This window comes from Paramisgurnus dabryanus, chromosome 23 (genome assembly GCF_030506205.2).
Source record: "Paramisgurnus dabryanus chromosome 23, PD_genome_1.1, whole genome shotgun sequence".
Taxonomy (NCBI): domain Eukaryota; kingdom Metazoa; phylum Chordata; class Actinopteri; order Cypriniformes; family Cobitidae; genus Paramisgurnus; species Paramisgurnus dabryanus.
Window position 1 is genome coordinate 10861758 of NC_133359.1, and position 24155 is coordinate 10885912.

A 24155-nucleotide genomic window follows, 5' to 3' on the forward strand; every position below is an offset into this window, starting at 1 on the left:
GTTTTTAAAATACATTTATCGCACAGAAAAACAACGCAGTCCGACCGTATTTTTTTGTGTTATACACGTTTAAGTTTCAGTGACTTTCAGTGAATATATGACATATTAAAAATATTGCAATATATACTAAATTGGTTATTTTTTATTTTATGCAATTTAACAAAATTGGACAAAAATATTAAGGTCATGTAATTAATTAATGAATTCCGTGTGTCATTTATATTTTTATTTACTATGTTTTAACCTGCATTTTAAAAATTGAACAGCTTACATTTTAAGGTAAATTTTATCAAGCAAATTTATAGACATCAGACGTACAACGCCTGTTGGTGGCGTTTGATCCCTTTATAATAGGCCTTACATCATTCACTTAATACGTCAACAGGGGGCGCTATGTTCTAACTGTAGATCATTCAGAAAAAGACAAGACAAGCAGCAGGGGGAGTGGACACAGCCTGGTTTATTGTTGATCTCGAAAACCGGTTTGTTCGCGTAGCTTGCGTTTGCATGATGATAAAATTGTAGATAATCGATGGCATGTAGACTGCGTAGCCTTGAACCTCGAGCGTGCAAATCGTTTACATTCATGGGGGATCCGTCACTGTCAACAATAGAGCCGCGCGGCGCTCGCGTGCTACACCCAAAGCCAAGTTTCGTGTCGGCATAAACTGACAGAGTCTCACAGTCTTTTCGATCGTTATTTTGCATCCTATCCATGGCCATAGTGTAACGTCCGCTGTGAATACATCGTTTGCACGGACGAAGGCGTGCACGAGATGAGCGAATGAGGAAAATTAATCGAGGTCAGTTGAAAGGGAATAACAAAGAGAAGCTGCGTTGTCTGCAGTCTCGCGAGCACCCATTAGCGGAAGCGGCACGCGGCTGTAACGTTCACTGTTTCTGTTTGACATTCGAACTTCGCAGTTTCGCTCGAGTCGGTTTGGAGTAGAGCCGTTGGTAGCCGACATTTACCCATTTTGGAGAATTCAGTCGATTTTGTCAACTAAAAAAATCAACACATTATTTTAAAAATTAGTGTAGAGACATTGGGTTACACGAATCGCGTTTGTTAATCGCTATTTTCAAAACTGAGCTCGCGCGTCAGGGGAATTACCGGTTAAACCTGGAGATGGCCGTTTTATTTTCACTCAAGACTGAAAATGACGATGAAACTTAACGTTATGGTAAGTTTTTACCACAGCTGTGGCGGCAGGGGTGTTTAATAAAATTAACCGTAGTCCTAACGAAATATTTATGCATTTAAATTAATCTGTGGTGTTTACTTTGAGTAAATAGTAAATTAAGAATTGAAACAGACGACTGGTAGCGATGGTTTGAGATGTCGTAACGTTATTTATTTTATTTGTCTTGATGTGGTTTTAAAATGTTCACATAGGAAGGAAGATTCTAACGTTAACCTATTGAAATATGCTCACTAAGAAAGCGATACAGTTTGTATTTTGAACGAGTAGTTCGTTAAAATTACTTCAGTATTGTTTCTAAATATATACAAAAAATAACATACTCAGACTTTTAAAGAATATTCTAGTTAACGTTAGTTGACAAATTTAAGATAAAAAAATTACCTCAGGGTTTAAATCTAAGTAACGTTTTTACTTAATGCTAACGTACTTCTACTGTCGATCTTAAGTTAACGTTTCAGTATGACTGGTCATTGTTATAATACAAACTGTGTATTATCTTTAGAAATATCACACCATTGCATATTCTAACTAGATAGTAAAGTTTGAAGACAAACTTTATGTTGGCTTGAGAAAGCGTAGCCTGAACGTTTAAAACGGTTTGACATAAGTTTAGTTTAGTAGGCTATCTGGCTGTTAGTATGTTTAAGTATGAAGGTAGCATGATTTACCATGAAGCTAGCATGATGTTAGCATGATTAGCATGAAGCTAGCATGATGCTAGCATGATTAGTATGAAGCTAGCATGATGCTAGCATGATTAGCATGAAGTTAGCATGATTAGCATGAAGCTAGCATGATTAGCATGAAGTTAGCATGATTAGCATGAAGCTAGCATGATGTTAGCATGATTAGCATGAAGCTAGCATGATGCTAGCATGATTAGCATGAAGCTAGCATGATGTTAGCATGATTAGCATGAAGCTAGCATGATGCTAGCATGATTAGCATGAAGCTAGCATGATGCTAGCATGATTAGCATGAAGCTAGCATGAAGCTAGCATGATGCTAGCATGATTAGCATGAAGCTAACATGATGCTAACATGATTAGCATGAAGCTAACATGATGCTAGCATGATTAGCATGAAGCTAGCATGATGCTAGCATGATTAGCATGAAGCTAGCATGATGTTAGCATGATTAGCATGAAGCTAGCATGAAGCTAACATGATTAGCATGAAGCTAGCATGATGCTAGCATGATTAGCATGAAGCTAGCATGAAGCTAGCATGATTAGCATGAAGTTAGCATGAAGCTAGCATGATGCTAGCATGATTAGCATGATGCTAGCATGATTAGCATGAAGCTAGCATGATGTTAGCATGATTAGCATGAAGCTAGCATGAAGTTAGCATGATTAGCATGAAGCTAGCATGAAGTTAGCATGATTAGCATGAAGCTAGCATGATTAGCATGAAGCTAGCATGAAGCTAGCATGATTAGCAGGAAGCTAGCATGAAGCTAACATGTATTGCGTTGCTAGGGTACTAAGTTTGGTTGCTAGGGAGAAAATTGGCATCCCATAATGATCACCCTTCAAGCCACAAGTAAAACGGTCCAACCCCAGTGTCTCTACAATTTTCTGATGCAGAGATATGAGGCTTTGTTTATTCCGTTGCTAGGGTACTAAGTTTGGTTGCTAGGGAGAAAATTGGCATCCCATAATGATCACACTTCAAGCCACAAGTAAAACGGTCCAACCCCCGTGTCTCTATGATGTTCTGAAGCGGAGATATAAGGCTTTGTTTATTCCGTTGCTAGGGTACTAAGTTTGGTTGCTAGGGAGAAAATTGGCATCCCATAATGATTACACTTCAAGCCACAAGTAAAACGGTCCAACCCCTGTGTCTCTACGATGTTCAGATCCAGAGATATAAGGCTTTGTTTATTATGTTGCTAGGGTCTTCATTTTCTGTTGCTAGGGGCGTGGCTTAATACCTCAATAAGAATCCTAAGAGACTGATTGGATGCCTGAGTAAAATGAGCCCACCCCTATGTCTCTATGACACTCTGGTGCAAAGATATCCATCTGGGCTTATTATAATGGTAGTCTATGGGAGATGTTGCTAGGGTACCCAAAATTGTTGCTAGGGGCGTGGCTTAATAGCTCTGGGGTGATCCTAAGAGACTGATTGGATGCTTGAGTAAAATGAGCCCACCCCCATGTCTCTAAGACACTCTAAAGTGAAGATATTCCATCTGGGATGCTTTTATTCCCTTTTATGGGCATGTTTCCTGCCCCATTATAAGTCAATGGGAAATTTTGGGGGCCTCTTACACCCCAGGGGTACAGCTTACACCCCATTGTGAGGTATGTTCTTACACAGCCTGTCAGCCTCCTTAAATGTGGTAAGCCACAAGTTTCTACAAGTTTCTCACTCGCAGCTATGACCCGTCAAAGTTTGTCTCAATGTTAAGTCAATGGAAATTTTGGGGTGTTTCAGCGCCCCGTTTAGGAATTCGGAAGGTCCCATCAGTTAGAAAAGATATAGCACACCTCGTCAGATCAGACCGAAAGTCTGTCCAAAGTTTGATGGCTGTAGCTTGAAAGCTCTAGGACGAGTTAGAGTTAGAAATTTTAGTCTCAGAAGAAAAAGAATAACTAGATAGAAAAGTTCGTCGGAACAAACTTTATGTTGGCTTGAGAAAGCCTAGTCTGAGAGTAGAGTTTGACAACTTAGCATGAAGCTATCATGATTTAAGATAAAGCTAGCATGATTTAACATGAAGCGAACATGATTTAGCATGAAGCTAGCATGATTTAGCATGAAGCTAGCATGAAGCTAGCATGAAGCTAGCATAATTTAACATGAGGCTAGCATGATGATAGCATGATTAGCATAAAGCTAGCATGATGCTAGCATGATTAGCATGAAGCTAGTATGATGCTAGCATGATTAGCATGAAGCTAGCATGATGCTAGCATGATTAGCATGATGCTAACATGATTAGCATGAAGCTAGCATGATTAGCATGAAGCTAGCATGATTAGCATGAAGCTAGCATGATGTTAACATGATTAGCATGAAGCTAACATGATTAGCATGAAGCTAGCATGATGCTAGCATGATTAGCATGAAGCTAGCATGAAGTTAGCATGATTAGCATGAAGCTAGCATGATGCTAGCATGATTAGCATGAAGCTAGCATGAAGTTAGCATGATTAGCATGAAGCTAGCATGAAGCTAGCATGATGCTAGCATTATTAGCCTGAAGCTAGCATGATGTTAGCATGATTAGCATGATGCTAGCATGATTAGCATGAAGCTAGCATGAAGATAGCATGATTAGCATGAAGCTAGCATGATGTTAGCATGAAGCTAGCATGATGTTAGCATGATTAGCATGAAGCTAGTATGATTAGCATGAAGCTAGCATGATGTTAGCATAATTAGCATGAAGCTACCATGAAGCTAGCATGATGTTAGCATGATTAGCATGAAGCTAGCATGATGTTAGCATGATTAGCATGAAGTTAGCATGATGCTAGCATGATTAGCATGAAGCTAGCATGATGTTAGCATGATTAGCATGAAGCTAGTATGATTAGCATGAAGCTAGCATGATGTTAGCATAATTAGCATGAAGCTAGCATGATTAGCAGGAAGCTAGCATGAAGCTAACATTTATTGCGTTGCTAGGGTACTAAGTTTGGTTGCTAGGGAGAAAATTGCCATCCCATAATGATCACCCTTCAAGCCACAAGTAAAACGGTCCAACCCCCGTGTCTCTACAATGTTCTGATGCGGAGATATAAGGCTTTGTTTATTCCGTTGCTAGGGTACTAAGTTTGGTTGCTAGGGAGAAAATTGGCATCCCATAATGATCACACTTCAAGCCACAAGTAAAACGGTCCAACCCCCGTGTCTCTACAATGTTCTGATGCGGAGATATAAGGCTTTGTTTATTCCGTTGCTAGGGTACTAAGTTTGGTTGCTAGGGAGAAAATTGGTATCCCATAATGATTACACTTCAAGCCACAAGTAAAACGGTCCAACCCCTGTGTCTCTACGATGTTCAGATCCAGAGATATAAGGCTTTGTTTATTATGTTGCTAGGGTCTTCATATTTTGTTGCTAGGGGCGTGGCTTAATACCTCAATAAGAATCCCAAGAGACTGATTGGATGCCTGAGTAAAATGAGCCCACCCCTATGTCTCTATGACACTCTGGTGCAAAGATATCCATCTGGGCTTTTTATAATGGTAGTCTATGGGAGATGTTGCTAGGGTACCCAAAATTGTTGCTAGGGGCGTGGCTTAATAGCTCTGGGGTGATCCTAAGAGACTGATTGGATGCTTGAGTAAAATTAGCCCACCCCCATGTCTCTAAGACACTCTAAAGTGAAGATATTCCATCTGGGACGCTTTTATTCCCTTTTATGGGCATGTTTCCTGCCCCATTATAAGTCAATGGGAAATTTTGGGGGCCCCTTACACCCCAGGGGTACAGCTTACACCCCATTGTGAGGTATGTTCTTACAGAGCCTGTCAGCCTCCTTAAATGTGGTAAGCCACAAGTTTCTACAAGTTTCTCACTCGCAGCTATGACCCGTCAAAGTTTGTCTCAATGTTAAGTCAATGGAAATTTTGGGGTGTTTCAGCGCCCCGTTTAGGAATTCGGAAGGTCCCATCAGTTAGAAAAGATATAGCAACTCGAGTCAGATCAGACCGAAGGTATGTCCAAAGTTTGATGGCTGTAGCTTGAAAGCTCTAGGACGAGTTAGAGTTAGAAATTTTAGTCTCAGAAGAAAAAGAATAATAATAATAATAAGTTTAAGTGCAACAACAGTATGTTGGCTTTCTCAAGCCAACATAATAATAATAATAATAATAAGTTTAAGTGCAACAACAGTATGTTGGCTTTCTCAAGCCAACATAACTAGTTAAAACTTTCCTAGTTAATGGAAAAGTAATTCAGTGCATATGTTCAGCTCTTTTATTCTGTTGAAGTGTAAATTAGTTTAGCACCTAACATTCCTTTCCTGTCTCTTTCAGTGAATTTGAAGGGTTTAACTTTGCGACCTGGCTCGACATTGGGATTGAAAGTGATCATTACATTTATCAGCAGGCTACTGCCCTTCCCCTCTCAATGACCCCTTAATCTGAATTGAATGTAACCCTCAGTTCTCTACAGAATGGGTGAACTGGATACAACGGCTCCCGTATATTATCGTCAACAGCATATCTTGATCTGTGCATGGATCTTGCGTTACTTTTATCACAGAGAACTCCCTGTGATTCTTTCCAACAGTTTGGTTTACAAAAGTATTGACTTTATCTGAACTGGAGTTTGGAGAATATACACTTGGTTTAAGGTTGATTCGTTACCATATTATCATACTCTGGCCTTTTCTGTGGTTGCATGGATAGTATATAGGGTTTGACCCAAAAGCTCACTCCACTGAGTGGAGAAATGTCTGAAAATATCACAGACAACATGGTCAAGTTTCTGTCCCCCCCTCCAAAGAACGTTAACGGCTCCAGCTCAGACTCGCTGGTGGGCGAGCGTCTAGGTGTGGAGGTCCGACGCCGGCACCACACCATGGAGAGGGACCTGCTGAGGGCAGAGCATCGATTCTTTCGTCGCAGTGTTATCAACGACTCCAATGCCACGGCCCTGGAGCTGCCCAGCAAGAACTGTATCCTAGCCACCTCAGCAGACTGCCCTGCTCCTGTATCTGAACCTCCTACCCTGGAAATCAAAGTCACACCACCTGTACTCTCTGGGGAGATGGTTGCATCAGTAAAGAACATCATTGATGGAGAAGGAGATGGTGTCAGGGTCGAGGCAGCAATAGAGTCACAGCCAGTGTTGATTGGTTCCACCGGACATGCCGAGTTGATTCTTTCTGCAGAACCGCCATGTTTGGCTGCTTCACCAATTTCTGGAGATACCATTGATGCAAAATCCCAAGATGAGAAGGATGAAGAAGATAAAGAGAAGGCAAAAGCCAAGGCTGAGCTGCGAGAAGCTGAGAAGAAGGAGCAGGAGGACATTGAGGAAGTGGAGACAAAGGCAGTCGGGACGTCACCAGATGGGCGCTTTTTAAAGTTTGACATTGAGATTGGACGTGGCTCTTTCAAGACCGTCTACAAGGGCCTGGATACCGAAACTACTGTGGAGGTGGCATGGTGTGAGTTACAGGTAAGCAAGAGATTCTCAAGAGTCTTGTATTTTTTATGTTTAATGTTCCTTTGTTTAAAATGTAAAAAAAGGTAAAACTAGATGCCTACTTTCAATGGGTAGGCCATCATGTCATCGAAATAATGAATAATCACTTATTCATGGATGACAAAGTGCAATAACTGACCTTGTTTGGGCCTCTTACTATGCTAAATCTCTATCTGATCTGCTTTTTGAACCTTATGCAAGTGATATTCTAAATTATACAGCCTATTGCATCTCTGGCCTGAAAATATTTCAGTACAGCACCTTGCAGGTCTTGAAATGAGAATCTTGTGACTAGCCAGTTTGATTTTAACTTCAACGCTCCACCTACAACCCCTCATATGATTTGTCATCACCTTGTTTGGTTGATCTTTAATTTCTCTTTACTCAGTAATCCCTTTACAAAAAGGAAGACACTTTTACTGGTCCTTTAGTCACACCTTGGGAGCATACACACCCCTGACACTTAACCCATCTGGCATTTGGCCAGTGTTTTTGTAGCTGTTCTCATTATTGACTGAGACGCCAGTATTGTAATACCATCCTTAAATAGAAAATCCTTATTTCCTAGTTAGAACAATTAGACCATTAGATTGGTATTGTAAACTGTATGACACATAAACGCAGCCAATCCTAAGTAACGTATAAAAATTATACTTTAGGACAATGTCTACATTTTCTATAAATTGTCAGATTAAGTTTTAATAGCACTCATTATCGCAACTGTGAGTCTGTGGGATAATTACATATCTCTTTTTACACAATGAATATGTTTGAAATCATTGTTTTTATTGTTTTATGATACAATAAAATTAGAAGAAATCACTTTAAGGTTCATAGCTGTGGTGTGATTGATGAAAGACCACACCGCCATTGCAGGATACATGGCAAAAGTTGTTCTTTCGGAAAAATACTGGCTCATAGTTGTGTGACCCACTTATTATAAGTCTCTGTTTGCATGCAGAAACATCCTTTGTCTCGTTTATACCAGGAAGAAGCAATGAGAGGAAGTCAGCCAAAAACATTTTATGTTTTGTTGCCACATGAAAGTGCAGTTTCAAAAGTGGGTCAAGTTTAACCATCGAAGCATTTGTAATCTCCTATAAGAAGTGTGGTGAGCCGGTTTGCCAAGGTTTTACAAGGCCTCTTTTTGCCTTTCTCCACCCCCTGCTGCCATTTCTCATGCAGAGAGATGACAAGGCAGCACCACGTGAGCTCTTGCACATGCCCCTTAGGCCTAGTCATCTCAACCCATGTTGAAACAAAAGCCTCGCTCTCTAGCTCCTCTCTTTTTTACTGTGCTTTCATTTCTTGCTGACTCTATATTTGTCTCTGCCTGTGTGGAACGATTTGATTCCAAGTCGCAAGTGCCGATGCTACAAAAGAGGGATGGGCTTACATATTTCCCCAGATTTCCATCTGTCTTAAATGCTTGTGTTAAACACTGGGATATTCCCCTCCCACATTACTTGACTTTCTCACATGGCAAATAAATCAGAACAATATTTCCCAATGGACCGCAATTCTCTGTTGTATTAGAGAAGTGAATTTTGTGTATTTACCCTTACTTTCACCTAAAATGAACTAATTAAAACTCCTGTAAAATATTTATTCACAAAATGAAATCATCATCACTAACTTTCCAAGAACTGCATAAGTTTTTCCCCAGCTGTCCTGCATTTGCTTTTCGCCCTACACGTGAATCCTTTTACTGGGTCACTTTAAATCTATTTAAACCCTTGCATCTACATGGACACCTGTTAAAATAATTATTGTACACATTTTGTACAGTTTTATTTAATTTATTATAGCTAGGTTTGTGCCCTTTAGAAGGTTATGTTGTTGCAAAATACTTATCTATTCTAGCTTAATATGTAAAACTGTAAGTAAGCCATTTGTGAGTTGCTTTGCCATAGGAATGTAAACCCTACTGTGTTTTTAAAGCATCTGTGTTTGTTTGAGCATCCCAAATGGGCCAGCAGAACAAAATTAGATTAACTACTGTTTTATGTTTGGGTTGAAGCGATCTGTTTGTTTGAATTATGTCAGATGCCAGAAGTGATTGGGAAACTCCTTCAAAACACTATTTTCTATTTTGTTTGATTTCTTAGTAAATATTAACAAGGAAAGCTTGATCTAACTATAGACTTTGCATATCTCATGAGATAAGTTTTAATAAATAGCTTTGTTGATAGTTATTTTGATGGCTGACTAACAGTATAGGCTGATAGATGAAGCATATAAATGTCCAACCTCTCTTTGCGGTCCCTTGTAAGCATTTAGAACTGTGCACTTATGACCAACCCACTAAACTACATTATCAGCCCAAGATAAATATTCAAGATACAAGCTCAAAGGGCACAATCTTGGTTTATAAGCAAATGGTTTGTTATTTAAATTCAGGTGTGTTTAAGATCCTCTTGTTGGTTCCTCTAATCAAACCTGCTAATCTTTTATCTCCTGTATGCACTGGTATGTGCCCTCACATGTGACCAGGATTCATGCCAGGAATTTAGTGTATGGACTTCCCCTTCTCTCAGAAAACACTCCCGCAGACAGTTGAGAGCTTCACATATTTGAAAATGTTTATTGGAAGTGCTTTACCAGAGAGGAATTGGCGAAATTAGTAGGGTGGGGGTTCAAGGCAAACCTCTCTCTCCACGTTAACCACCATTGAAATGGTTTTCACCCCTTAAGGCAGTATGCTAAATACAGTTAAGTGGGTTACATTAAAACATAAGAGGTTGTGATAGTTTAAACTTTGGGTGAATGGCCGTTCTGCTGGGCTTGGCAAAAGGCAAGTCACGACTAAATGTTTCTCATTCCATAAATGGCAGCTGACTGCACCAAATGTAGGTCAACCAAAACTAAGTTCATTGTTGTAGCTGCAGTCAGAGACAGATTGTTGCAAATATCCGTCACCTTTGATAGCAGAAAATGTTTTGCAGCATGATTTCCCCTGTGAAACCACAGGCACTATATAACACAGCGAAATCTCTTTTTTTACTTTGCATTAAAGGAAATACTCCTTTTGATAGTTTTGTTTATTTTTGTTTTTTGCTTTCACCACACTTAGAGGTGTCAGAAAAGCTCCCTTCCCGGTTATAAGATTGTATTTTATTAAGAAATGTGAATACATGCCTGTTATTGTAGCTTTATGTAATAGCATCTACTGCTATTGGGGAATTTAAAGTTACGAAGGCAAAAAAAAATTCTGAGCTGTTTACCATTACTATTCACATTAGGGATGCAACGATAAATATACACTAATAATACCTGGCGATAAATATTCTGAATTGCACAGCTATTAGATATTATGCACAGCTATTTCATGTATAACAGCTTTTGATCAGTAAGTCCTTATCGATCTGAAATCAGTTAGTTTGAGTCATTTATAACTTGCATTTGAAAAAGCAACACTCGTCAAACATAATTATTATACATATTCTATATTATCATGAAAATACCTGAAAAGGTTTGAAGAACAGCAATATAAATATATGTTTAAGTCATTTCCTGGAGATGTGTGTGAGTTCTTCTACTGGGGCGCATATTTAGTGTCTGCAGTAGAGCGCCTTCTGGCTGTTGGATGTAGCGGCATTTCATAGTAATTCATTGAGAAGCATAGCAAGCACATTGGCCGATTTATTGGCGCACCCCTAATTCACATACATACTCTGAGTTTTAAATATGATTTGTGAACTATTCAATAAGATGTGTGTATTGTACGTTACATTTAATATGATGTACAATATTGTAGTAATGTCACAATAGGAAGGGTTTGTGTCATTAACATTTGTTAGTTTCACTTCTTGGAAGCTTAAAAATAGACTTATGCTGATTATGACCGTATTGTAATATCAAACATTAAAATATTTCTAGGACCGCAAGTTGTCCAAGACAGAACGGCAGCGTTTCAAGGAGGAAGCCGGAATGCTGAAGGGCCTTCAACATCCAAACATAGTTCGGTTTTATGACTCTTGGGAGTCGTCATCCTTGAAAGGGAGGAAGTGTATTGTCCTGGTGACTGAACTCATGACATCTGGAACGCTCAAGACGTGAGTCAATATTGCATGAGGTTTTTTATTTGTTCCTGTCATACGTTTATAAACACAATACGTCATCAACCCTTTCTATGATTTGCTTGTTCCTGGTGCAGGTATCTGAAACGGTTCAAGGAGATGAAGATCAAAGTTTTGCGCAGCTGGTGCAGACAGATTCTGAAGGGTCTGCACTTTCTCCACACCAGGTCGCCCCCCATCATTCACCGGGATCTCAAGTGTGACAATATCTTCATCACCGGCCCCACCGGATCAGTCAAGATCGGAGATCTGGGTCTGGCTACCCTCAAGAGGACTTCCTTTGCCAAAAGTGTCATAGGTACGACCAGTTGTGTAACCTGTGTAAACTGTAACCGCCTCAGGTCGAAATCTATGTCAATTTGGCTGCTAAGATTTTTGGTCGGGGGAAGAGCAAATCCTTCATTCCATGTTTCTTTTTCCCAAAGTTTCTTTTCTTCTGCTTCTTTTCAAAGCAAGTTTTAACACCAGTGTGGTGAGAAAGCAGACCACAGCGTTTCCCTGACCGCTCAAACCGCAGCAAACCAGGGCTCCCGCTTTATGGAAGTCGAATTGTTGAAGCCCCTTTTAGTTTAAGCTTAGTTTTCTTCTCTCTTCTGTTTTCATTGCATACAGGCCACATTTTCAGGTACCCACAGAAAGAGTAAGTAGTTCTGGAGCTGTTATGTACGTAGGTGTATTTTGAACCGTCTGCAGGGAAACTTGATCTGATCAAGGATCACACTAAAGCTAGAGCTGAGCCCTGGGCTGGCAGGTACTGTGAGTGACCTTTGCTCTGGTTTGGAAATTTGTGGTCTGTTTCTTCAGTGAACCATGATTTAATGATGACGATGCTAATGAACTTGTTCATTTTTCCCCCATAAGGACATACTTGTTTTCTTTTAACGTGTCAGTGTCTGGAGCTCAAAGCTTTAAACTATCTGCTCATCTCCCTTGTACTTTTAGCTTTGAGTCTTTCTTTTTTGTTTGTTTTGTTTTCTGTTCTGGAAGCCTTAGGCTCTAATTTCAGGTGTCCCATTATTCTGCTTTAAGGATTATTTAGTGTACTGCAGTACAGACAGTAAGTATGCAGAAAATGAGCCTGGTAAGTCCACCAGTATTATGTGACACACATCAATCTGAATCTATTATAAATATGGGAAGTTTGTCTGTGTGAGACCTTTGTCAATGGGTAACTTTGGGTTGCTAGTTCACCTGATGCACAGAACCTCACTTCTCAGTAAGCTATGGAGTGTAATGCATTTGAATTGTTTAGCCTTAACACATTTTCTTCACAGGTTTATCCAAAGGTATGTGTTTTAAATGGAAGGTATATTTTTCCATAGCTAGTGTTTTGGTTTGTGGTAAAGGCCCCTGACCATAGACTCGTTTTAGCCACATTTCAATGGCTTTAAAATAAATCAATCGATAAGTCGTCTCTTTAAAGAGTCGTTTGGTCAGTCCAGGCCTAGGGAGTTCTCTGCATCAGTTTCAATACCCTCATATACTGCCCCACCCTTCGAGGTCTTACATGGAGAAACTTGGGCTGCTTATCATTTCAGTCTAACTGAGGGCAGTTTCCCCTCCCTCTTTTTTATTTTTACTTCCTATCCCCCTTTTGCTCTTCTTCCCTCCACCTTTCTCTTTTCTCGCAGGTTTCACTGCAGCGGACCTTCAGCAACAGCATCATCTTCCTCTCATCTCTTCACAGAGAGGGTGTAATAGGGTACTGAGAGAGTTCTGAACCATGATCTTTTAATTTAAGGTACTCCTGAATTCATGGCGCCTGAGATGTATGAGGAGAAGTATGACGAGTCAGTGGATGTATATGCCTTTGGGATGTGTATGCTGGAGATGGCTACTTCTGAGTACCCGTACTCCGAGTGTCAAAATGCGGCTCAGATCTATCGCAGAGTCACTAGCGTAAGTTCACACCCTCCACCGGCAGAGGGAGAGAGCCCCCACGCACTCACTCTCCCCCTGTTTGCTGCACTGTCTTAGGTTTCTCTTTTACTTTTTTGCCCTGTGTTGAGGGTATTTTTTTTTTGCTTTCTTCTTACACAGTGGTAAGTTGTTTTTCTCACTCTACCAGTAAATCTAATACATTTTTTAAGTGTGGATGGTCCTTTCCCAGAAGTAGCAAAATTAGTGTCAAGTGAAAGGATGTCTGTAAAATTGTATTAAAGGATTAGTCAATTTTCTTGAAAAAAATCTAGATAATTTACTCACCACCATGTCATCCAAAGTGTTGATTCTTTGTTCAGTCGAGAAGAAATTATGTTTATTGAGGAAAACATTCCAGGACTCTAAACGATCCCAAACGAGGCATAAGGGTCTTATCTAGCCAAACGATTGTCATTTTTGGCAAGAAAAATAAAAAATATGCACTTTTAAATCACAACTACTCTCCTTCCTGGCTGTGTGACGAGCCAGCGTGACCTCACGTAATTGCGTAATGATGTCGAAAGGTCACGTGTTACATATATGAAACGCACATTTGCGGACCATTTTAAACAATAAACTGACACAAAAACATTAATTAATATCATTCCAGATACAACAACGTCGGAACGGTCGTCTTTCTCCAGATTTGTAAACACTGGGGCGTAGTTTTGATACATCATGCATGACATCTTGATGTATTACGTGAGGTCGTGCTGTTGCGTCACACGACCGGAGGAAGACGAGAAGTTTTGTGATTTAAATTTTTATTTTATTTTTTGCCAAAAATTACAATTGTTTTGGTAGATAAGACCCTTATGCCTCGTTTGGGATCGTTTAGAGTCCTTTGAAACTGCAATTTTAAACTGCATTAAAACTGTTAAATGTTGGGGTCCATTAAAATGAGAAAAATCCTGGAATGTTTTCATAAAAACATCAACATTCTGGTTGACATGGAGGTAAGTAAATTATCTAGATTTTTTTTTTAAGAAAATGGACTAATCCTTTAAATAGAGGTGGGGTTGATATTTCACTTCCTGTTATAAAATTTTAATATGTAATGTCAAGTATCACACTTTTTTTGTTTTAATTTTTACAAATATTTTGGGTAAAATGAAAGCGCATAATGTATGGTAATATAACATCAACAGCTATGTGTATTTAATTACTCACTCAATTAAATCTAAACTCAAAGCTAAAAAAATTATTATGCCAAAAAGAATCATGGAAAATATAAATTTTTTTATAAATTACAAATATTTATTCTAAAGAATCAAAATTAAACCCCTCGTATCTTCAAGGGCTACATTCTGGGACAGAAAAAAGCTTGAAACCACTTTGATTGTTTCCACTGTGCTAAATTTACAGGGGGTGAAGCCAGGCAGCTTCGACAAGGTGGCGATTCCTGAAGTAAAGGAGATCATCGAGGGTTGTATACGTCAGATTAAAGATGAGAGGTGTGCTAACATTCCGCTAAAACAGATGCTGTATTTCCAAAATGTAAAAATAGGTTGCTGATTTTTAACAATTTTTCAGGTATTGCATCAAGGACCTCCTAAGCCATGCCTTTTTCCAGGAAGAGACGGGGGTTCGTGTTGAACTTGCTGAGGAGGACGATGGAGAGCTGGTGGCTATAAAGTTACTGCTGCGCATTGAAGACGTAAAGAAACTTAAAGGGAAATACAAGGAGAATGAGGCCATTGAGTTTTCCTTTGACTTGAATAAAGATGTCCCAGAGGATGTTGCCCAAGAAATGGTAAAAATACCTTTACAATTGCATTATTAACACTGCAGCTTTTCACCCAAAATCAGCTTTAAAAATGCAAGATTGCGTCTTTGTATGCACATTGTTGGGTAGTTAATTATGGTTCATCCTTGATCTCCAGGTTGAGTCTGGCTATGTTTGCGAGGGGGACCACAAGACCATTGCAAAGGCCATAAAGGACAGAGTATCCCTGATCTCCCGAAAGCGAGAGCAGAGAAAACTTGTAAGGGAAGAGCAGGAAAAGAGGAAGTTGGAGCAAGAGAGCGAAATCCAGGCTCAGAATGGGACACAACCGCCTGGAGTTCACATTCAGACCATTGCTAAACCCCCTGGGCCTGCCCTGGCTCCAGTTATTTCCGAGTCTGATGAACATGAGGCTGACCAACACCAGCAGCCGGGAGCCTCAGCTTCTAGTTAGTAACCTTTGCTTTTGTCTTCTGCCCCTGCTGAGCAATATAAGAATTTTTAAATTACACGATGGGAATACAAATAAAATATTTAAGTTCTAAATATGACAAAGTTTCTTATTATCTCACAGCTATGGGGTTTGTGGACACCCAAGGGCCTATAATTGTTCCCGATCCTCATACTGTTCAGTCAGGCACATCTTTCAGCTCTGTACAGCCTGACCCACAGCTGCCCACACAGCACACCATGACTCATCCACAAACCACCGTGAGCCACTTTTTCTTTCTTCCTCCTTCGTTACTTTTACTTTTCAGTGAATGCATAAGTATAAAAGTTTTACTTTGATTTAAATGGTGCTGTATAAAAAACTTTAATTACTGGAAACAATAAAGAGTAGCTTGATACATTTTTCTACATCATCCATCACAGCCCCCAGTGCAGGCCCCTCTGCAGCAGTCTAGCGGTACTTTGACCCCAGGCTCTATCCCTCAGCCTGTAACTGCAGCTTCACCACAGGTACACACAAACAACATGTTTTGTTTTTTTATATGTTGTTAGTTAAACATAAACCAGATACTAATGCATTGACTTTCCTTTCAGGTCATGGGTCAGCCAACCACTCTGAACCCTGCCGTTCAGCCTGTTGTCCCCCTGCAGTACCATCAGCCAACTCAGGATGGCAGCACTGCACCTCAGACTGTCACTTTACCCCAGGCTCTGCAAGGCCCTCAAGTGTTACAGGTATGGTTTAGTGCCCTCTGGTGGCCGAACTATCCAAAACGCATAAGCTTTCATATTGTGCTTCTGACCAGTATTTTGCTTTACACAAACATCCTGTTCTCCTTGTCTTCATGCACTAATCTGACTGATCTTCATGCCTATCTTGTGTGCTTGCTGCTATCACATGCTTCAGATATGGGCATGTCAACTCAGCCCTCCTGTTTTTTCACCACCTCCAAATGCTGAACAGCTTTATTTTCTTTATCAGACCTGTCAGGTACTAACGGCACTTGATGCTGTCGTGTGTAGATTTAGTGTTTGTTCAGTGCAGTGATCGATATCTAGATACCTATAGTGTGTCTATAGTTCCTCAGTGGTAGAGCATTGCATTAGCACCGCATATGGTTGTGGGTTCAATCTCAGGGAAAATCACATACTGATAAAATGTATAGTTTGTAATGAACTAAAATAATAAATGAATAATAATACAGCTAATAATGAAGGTAAAGAATAAACTAATAATTATTTATTAATTATTATTTTACCATTAATTATTAAGGATGGTTGTATATTTTGAAACTGATATTGTATATACAAACATTCTGGCAGTTTTGTATGGCGTATAAATATTTTTTTCAACCTCCTCTCAAATTAGTCGAACACCAATCTGAATCTTTGTTTTGCCCCTCAAGTCAGATTTCTGTGTACCTGACATCAAACTGAAGTAAAACAAATTTACTAGATCTCTTCCCTGTGAATGTTGTTTGAAAAACAAAATTGTTTTTCATGTAGTTAATGTCAATTTCTTCTGTTGATTTGCTGTTACAGGCATCTCCGAGTGTGTCACAGCCAGCGGAGCAGCCACAACCTCAAACAACTCTTGTTCCAGCCTCCACAGAGAGGTGAGACTCCTTTTTAATATAGCACATTTGTTGCTATTGACAGCGCCGTATTAATGATAGATGGGCTGTTTTGTGTTTACCTTTAGCGGTCATTCTGATCCTGCATCTGGTCTGAGTGATGGAAATGAAGGCAGACATGAGGGGCGTTCTATGAAACGACCACAACGCCGCTCCGTGCGCAGTCGCTCACGCCACGATAAAATGGGCAAAGCCAAACTCAATGTCCTGGAAGTAAGTCTACACTCGTGAATTCAGTTTTAATAGTGGTCACTTCACATTACTTGTTGTATTGCATATGACATTTAATATTAGATGTATTTCGCAATTAATATTATTTTGTATTATTCAGAATCAACTTTGTGGATATTTTGTATATAGGTTCTGACAGTTTGTACTTTTATGTGTACTTGATCTGTATTGTTTGTTTTTACAGATTTCTAATAAAGGTGACCGAGTGGCTGAATGTCAGCTAGAAACCCACAATAGGAAGATGGTGACATTCAAGTTCGATTTAGATGGAGATAATCCTGTAGAAATTGCTGAAATTATGGTAAAATATTTATCTTGGTTTCAGCATAACGGGGAAGAAAAGTTGTTCAAAGGTTTGGGTTGTGTCTAACTCAGCTTGTCACTATTTGTGTTATGTTTAGGTTCAAAGTGATTTTATCTTGGAAACTGAGAGGGAGTCCTTCATTAAGCAGATTGGTGAGGTCATTCAGAAGGCAGATCGTGAAGCTCCAAAAAACAGCCAACATCAGGTATGTACCATTATTTTAGATCTTAATACACAACTGAGATCATCTTAACAATCAGGAAATATTGTCAGAGACCACCAATTTTAACTTGTATATCTCTCTTCACTTCAGGTGATAAGTAATTTGGGCCAACAAATACCTCAAATTTCAACATCCAATATCCCTAGTAAGTTTTTTTCCTTCACCGCCTTTTGCTGTTTCACTTATTTTTGTATTTGTTTTTTGTTCATTGCATTCCTTTATTTAGCAGGTATTCCGCCTAGCGTAGCAGCACAAGTTGTTCACTCAGCAGGTCGGCGCTTTATAGTAAGCCCAGTGCCTGAAGCTCGCCTCCGGGATCCATTCTATGGCCCACCTTCAGCCAACACATCATTTGAAGACTCCGCACCAGGTCTTATTCGTATATTTTAAGAGTTAAACTGTATGTATTTTCAAAATAAATTCAATTCAGCATGCATACTTACTTTATCATTCCATTCTCACTTCCAGTGTCCGATTCCACCTCAGTCAGCAGTGTTCAGCAGGACCAAGCCAACTTGGTCCCTGGTTCTACCCAAATTTCTGCCACTGGAGGTTTTGCTTCAGAGACCAGTAATCCTCCTGAATCTCAGTCATCACACCAAATCCCTGTTCAATCTCTGCCAGCCGTCACCACTCAAGTTCCTACACCTCCATCCACTCAACAAACCAGAACAGGACGGGCTTCGCCTTCCCCAGCTCCAGCTGAGTTACCAGTCCAGCGTCGAATGTCACTTCCAACCCCTACTGCATCTTACCAGATTCAACAAACAATAGGTCAGCAGGTTGATAGTGGTAGCTTACTGGTCCCATCTGGTGGAGAACAACCTCTACCCAGCATCCAGCAGGTGCAAATCCCCTCTTCTGTCCCTCTTGTGACGGGAGAATGCGAGAGCGACTCCCAAGGGAAGCCACCTGGAATCGAAGACATTCATGCTCTGGATCAAAAGCTACGTTCCCTTTTCAAGGACACTTCCCAGAGCTCCTCCAATCAGGCTGAAGGATCTGGAGAGACATGCTCACCACCCAACACTATCAGTAATGCTCATGGCTTAGCTGCTGGTTTGTCTCTCAGTTCCAGTGGAAACTTTGCAGCTGGTGCTTTTGCCTCTGTTGTACAGGCAGGAACCCCAACAAGCTTTGCCCAGACACCATCTGCAGAGCCATCCCCACAAAGACAACAGGTGGGTAAATCTGCAAATGCAGTTTTAAACTTATTTTTTGTTTTAATCTAAGCATTTTTTGCAGAGGGTTGTACTTGATAGTTTGAGCCAATGAGAAACAGCCAGTTGATATAACTATAGACTTTTTACTTCGACCTGTATAGCCAGATATTTTGACAGACCTATATAATTGGGATCATTTAGGGCAAAGCTTCTTAAGGGCGCACTCACATTATCCCAACCAAACCAAACCATGCCTGGGCGCGATTGCCACCCCTCCCTACTCCCCCAGGTGCACGCACTCACACTGTACTTCTTATCGATCCGAGTCCGGGCGCGCTTTCGTCATTAAGATGCGATTGTTTTGAAAAAGCAGGAAGTAAAGCGCTCTCTTAACACTGGAACCCACCGTAATGATAAGTCTGTGTTTTTTTATTCGGAGTCGTTTGGTACGCGATTACAGACAGCCCTCTCACATGTCATCATATTGCTTAGTTGATCTGTCACGTGCGCAGCTCGGACATTCACGTAACCCCGCTGCGCGCATCAAAAGGTTTTTACGGAGGCAGATGAAGATGAGTGGTCGCGCAACTGACGTCTTCACCTTTTGAATCGCGCTCAGGCGCGATTGCGCTCACACCACAGCCTTCCGCGCCTGAGCCCAAGTGAACCGCGCTCCGGCCCACCTCTGCAGCCCGGCCGCGGCGCGATTAAACAATCCGCGCAAGGGGGCGCGGAACGAAGCGATCACACTAGTCAAACAAACCAGGCTTTGGGGGTCAAACGCGCCCGAGCGCGGTTTGGTTTGGATAATGTGAGTGCGCCCTAAGTATGTTATGGAGTCCCCCGTCCTCTTTTTAAAGTGATACTGCTAAAGTATTCTAGTTTAGAGACTCCTGACCCTTTCTTAACTTGTATACTCAATCTCTTTTGAAGACCTCTGTGGATGTAATTCAACTTGATGGAATTACCAACCCTGATGAAATGTCCAAACCTCATGGAATAACCAACCCTGGTGGAATTACTAAACCTGATGGAATGTCGAATCCTGATGGAATGTCGAATCCTGATGGAATAACCAATCCTGATGGTATAACCAATCCTGATGGTATAACCAACCCTGATGCAATAACCAAACCTGATGGAATGACCACTGTTGGAATGACCAAACCTGATGTAATGACCAAACCCGATGGAATCACCAACCCTGATGAAAAGCAGCCAGTGACGACATTACCAGACAACGGGTTCAAACTTGGACGATTTCAGGTACAACTTCGTAGCCCGCACCATCATTTTGAATTCCATGTCTTACATTTACCAGATTTGTACAGCGTGTACTTGCTCTATGTTTAGGTGTCTGTGACCAGCGTTCAGGACCCAAGCAGTGCTCCAGATCCACCAGTCGTAAATTCATCTTCCTCCATCACTCCCACTTCAACATCGTCTTCCTCCTCTTCATCACCATCATCTCTCTCTAGCCCTGAAAACACTGTTCATAAATCTCAGACCTTGCCAAGGCCAAGCTATGAATCCATTCCAAGTACCACTACAGTAGGTCGTTTTCAGGTGACCTCCAGCACTGACATCAAAGTAGGCCGCTTTTCGGTGACCACAGCAGAAGCGAAGGTTTCCAGTGTAAGCTCTGCTGAGGGTCTGGACACCACTAAAGAGTTTAAGATGACCCCTTCCAGCACATCCATCACCAATCACTACCTCAGCAGCGATAACGACTCTGAACCAGAGACTGAGGGCTTGAAACGAGAAATGAACAGACTCAGGGAAAGGTACGCCAAGTTTTGTTTTGCTTTGTATACTAGGGGACATATAGGACAAATTAAAGGTGGGGTGCATGATTTTTAAAAAACACTTTGGAAAAGGGAGTTGGGACAAGTACTAAAACACACTTGTAGCCAATCAGCAAAAAGGTGCATGTCTACTAACCAACATCATTGCCTGGGTTGCGAATGTGTGGGGCGGGTCTATCAAAAGAAGGTCCAGATTCTATTGGGGTAGGGGTGTGTTGGTTTAGTTGATTGCAAATATCAACATTTGCTTTCAGAGATCATGCACCCCACCTTTAATGTTTATGCATCATTTTATCTGTCTATGTGTTTATATATACATGTATAATAATTTCTATTTGCAGACACTTGGCTGAGATCCAGACATTGCAGAATAAACAGAAAAAAGAGATTGAAGAACTCTATAAGCGTCTGGGCAAAACTCCACCCTCTGTAGTGGTTCCTCCTACCATAGCCATGGTAGGAGGCAGGCGGAGACCTACTAAGGGCAAGGGGAGCAAATCAAGCCGTACCAATGGCACTCAGGCCAGTTCTCTTCAACAAGGTATCCAACTTACTCGGTTGCCTATTAACTGTGATATTTGTTTACAAAAATGTGAATAAAATGCCTTTTAAAGGAAAACACCACCGTTTCTTCAATATTTTACTATGTTCTTACCTCAACTTAGATGAATTAAGACATACCTATCTTTTTTCAACGCGTGCTCTTTTAATCTTTGTACAGCGCTTCTTAAATGTGTTAGCATTTAGCCTAGCCCCATTCATTCCTATGGCTCCATACAAAAGTTTTATTTTGTGCCACCATACTTACTTGTGTTACTACTCATGTAACAGTCTTTAAATAGGGAAAGCATCGAAGTGTTTGGTGGTTTCTAAATTCATCCCTGTTTGGAGCCATAGGAATGAATGGGGTTAGGCTAAATGCTAACACATTCACAACGCGCTGTACAAAGATTAAAAGTGCATGCATTAAAAAAAGATAGGCATGTATTAATTAATCTAAGTTAAGGGTAAGAACATAGTAAAATATTGAAAAATGGTGGTGTTTTCCTTTAAAGCTGTATTTGTTGATGAAGTTCTTTATTTATTATTTGTTTAGGGAACAAAGCAAGCATACAGAGTGGTCAAAGTTCAGTTAACCAGTCATCCACTGGGAACAAATCTTCTGAAACTTCTGTTCCAAGCTCAGATGTTCATGATCAAGGTATAACTTATATTATATTGAGGGAAACTTTTTAAATGATTCATTGAAAACTAATGCATAGTCGTAACATATACTTTGATCGATTGAAATTGATTGTAACCCACAGGCAACACGAGCCCAGTCAGAACAGAGAACGGACAGATCCATGACCAGGACCAAGCACCTGCTGCTAATCTGCCACGCAAGGGCACATTTACAGATGACCTCCATCTGCTGGTTGATAACTGGGCCAGGGACGCCAAGAACATGATGCCACAGGTGAAAAAAAAAAACGAACAAGCCCATGATGTATGTTAAACTTCTATGAACCAGAGTATAAAGGCTGTGCAATATTGTGAATCTACGATTTATTTCTTATCAGATGCCACGCAAATTCTCAGCACCGGGTCATCTCTGTCCTGTGGGTGGCCACATGCCAGCCATCACCAACCCTGTAAACGGACAAAAGGGTCCATTATGTCTGAACAATCCTCAGTACAGCTTCACCTGCCCCAACTACAGCTCACAACAGTGGCCTCAGGTGGGTCCGCTGACATCCACAACCCCAAATGCTGGACTGCAGCAGGGCGTCCTTATTCCCTCAGGAACCCACAAATCTGGAAACACCTGCGGGTCGACCAACCTACGGACCACACAGGCCAGCTGAACCCGGTGTAGGAGGGATTGGTACAATGAAAGCTGTAGCTCATTAGGGGGTGATCTCTAAAGGACTGGTCCTGATTTATCTGACAGTTTACATGGACTGTATAATGTGACAAGAATCTGACCAAACCAGCTATTTGATAGCAACGATGATGGAATGGGTTGGATAGTCGAATGTGTACATTTATACAAGGGATGGAAAATTTAGACCGTTTAAGTTCTCTTTTTGGTTATACATCAGAATTATAGCCTTATTCCATTTGGTTGAATTACCATCCTTGTTGTATTAAATAAAAGTCAGTGAATTACAGTGATGGCACAAAATATATCAAGCTAGGCGTTTGCAGTTTACCTAAAACAAGACTTTTGTTCGTGAACGAATGGATAGAAAGAGTTTATGTAGATGCTGACGGTGTATCATAGATAAAAGCTTAGAATGTTGAGAAGATGGATGAAGAATGTAGGAGTTTTATGGCTTTATTACATAGTAATAACAGCAAGTATTGGGGGCCTATTTTTTTTAATAAAGTTGAAGTGAAAGGACAAAGATGTGCAATGGTGGGAGCAGGGTTTTATAGCTTGTATTTCATAGCATTGTTCATTTGTGACTCTTATATCATTTAAGCATATTCATACATGGCATAAATGCTGTGTATATTAAATAGACAGTCACCACTACTCCCTGTCCACACCTTTTGTTTTTTTGTATGTAAGTGGATGGAGAGCTTAATTTGGGGACAATGGGATATAGCCTCGGGTCTAAAAACAGATCTCTTTGAAAGAAGCTAGCCTTAAAACACAGGATGTCATCTTCCCTTGCCATTCAATATGTAATCCTAACATGTGAAGAGATGAGGAATGAAAGGATATTTTTATTTACTTCATTTTTATTATTAAAATGGAAAAAATTTTATGACCATCTTAAAGTGCAAAGAAATGAAATTCATTAGTATTGCATTCAGCAATATAGAGGGAAAGTACAGTATTAAACTACAGCACCAAGTAGATAATTTTACTCCCAAAGTCATTTTTTCTAAGCCACAAATTGAGTGCCAATCGTTTGCAGAAGTGACTTCCTCTCATCTCTCAAATGATCCACTTGACTTCTCTAGAGAAGGAAAATGTTACTGCAATGCAGAATATGCGCCGTTTATCAAGACAAGGGAGGGTTACTTGTTATTTTTGATACTTGACTGCACAGATTTATTTGTGAATCCTCTTTAATTGACCACAACCACATTTACATAAAGTAACACAGAATACCACTCATCACAAACTCAAATCTGTTCATCAATTTCTGTAACCTGCATGTTTTACAAACCCAACAAACTGCATAAAATTTGTGGGGTCAAAAGGGGGAAGCAAAATTGCTGCTGTTTTTTACCATTACTTTCATCCAGG

General features: G+C 40.4%; 1 protein-coding gene across 3 annotated transcripts; it reads left to right on the top strand.

Annotated features, from left to right (window-relative positions):
• The first annotated feature begins 406 nt into the window (after positions 1-406).
• On the top strand, positions 407-23275 carry wnk1a (WNK lysine deficient protein kinase 1a). Of its 3 annotated transcripts, none has more exons than XM_065291943.2 (24): positions 407-1184; positions 6200-7349; positions 11256-11431; positions 11533-11753; positions 13197-13354; positions 14741-14829; positions 14909-15128; positions 15259-15550; positions 15676-15812; positions 15975-16061; positions 16146-16286; positions 17094-17167; positions 17254-17398; positions 17601-17717; positions 17818-17925; positions 18034-18088; positions 18173-18313; positions 18412-19124; positions 20040-20372; positions 20460-20890; positions 21253-21452; positions 22008-22112; positions 22219-22400; positions 22474-23275. In XM_065291943.2, exons 2-24 carry the CDS (start codon positions 6618-6620, stop codon positions 22756-22758), a joined length of 5142 nt encoding a protein of 1713 aa, XP_065148015.1. In that variant the 5' UTR covers positions 407-1184; positions 6200-6617; the 3' UTR covers positions 22759-23275. The 3 variants fall into 3 exon arrangements, with proteins under 3 accessions (XP_065148015.1, XP_065148014.1, XP_065148016.1); XM_065291942.2 differs by having other exon boundaries at positions 408-1184; positions 18170-18313; XM_065291944.2 differs by having other exon boundaries at positions 409-1184; positions 18170-18313; positions 22219-22370.
• The last annotated feature ends 880 nt before the right edge of the window (positions 23276-24155 follow it).

Bases quoted from the DNA above. Each gene is read 5' to 3' on its own strand.
- wnk1a (XM_065291942.2), top strand. From the start codon at position 6,618: ATGTCTGAAAATATCACAGACAACATGGTCAAGTTTCTGTCCCCCCCT. The intron at 11,432-11,532 runs GTGAGTCAATAT...TTCCTGGTGCAG, and splicing joins ACATCTGGAACGCTCAAGAC to GTATCTGAAACGGTTCAAGG. The intron at 14,830-14,908 runs GTGTGCTAACAT...ACAATTTTTCAG, and splicing joins CGTCAGATTAAAGATGAGAG to GTATTGCATCAAGGACCTCC.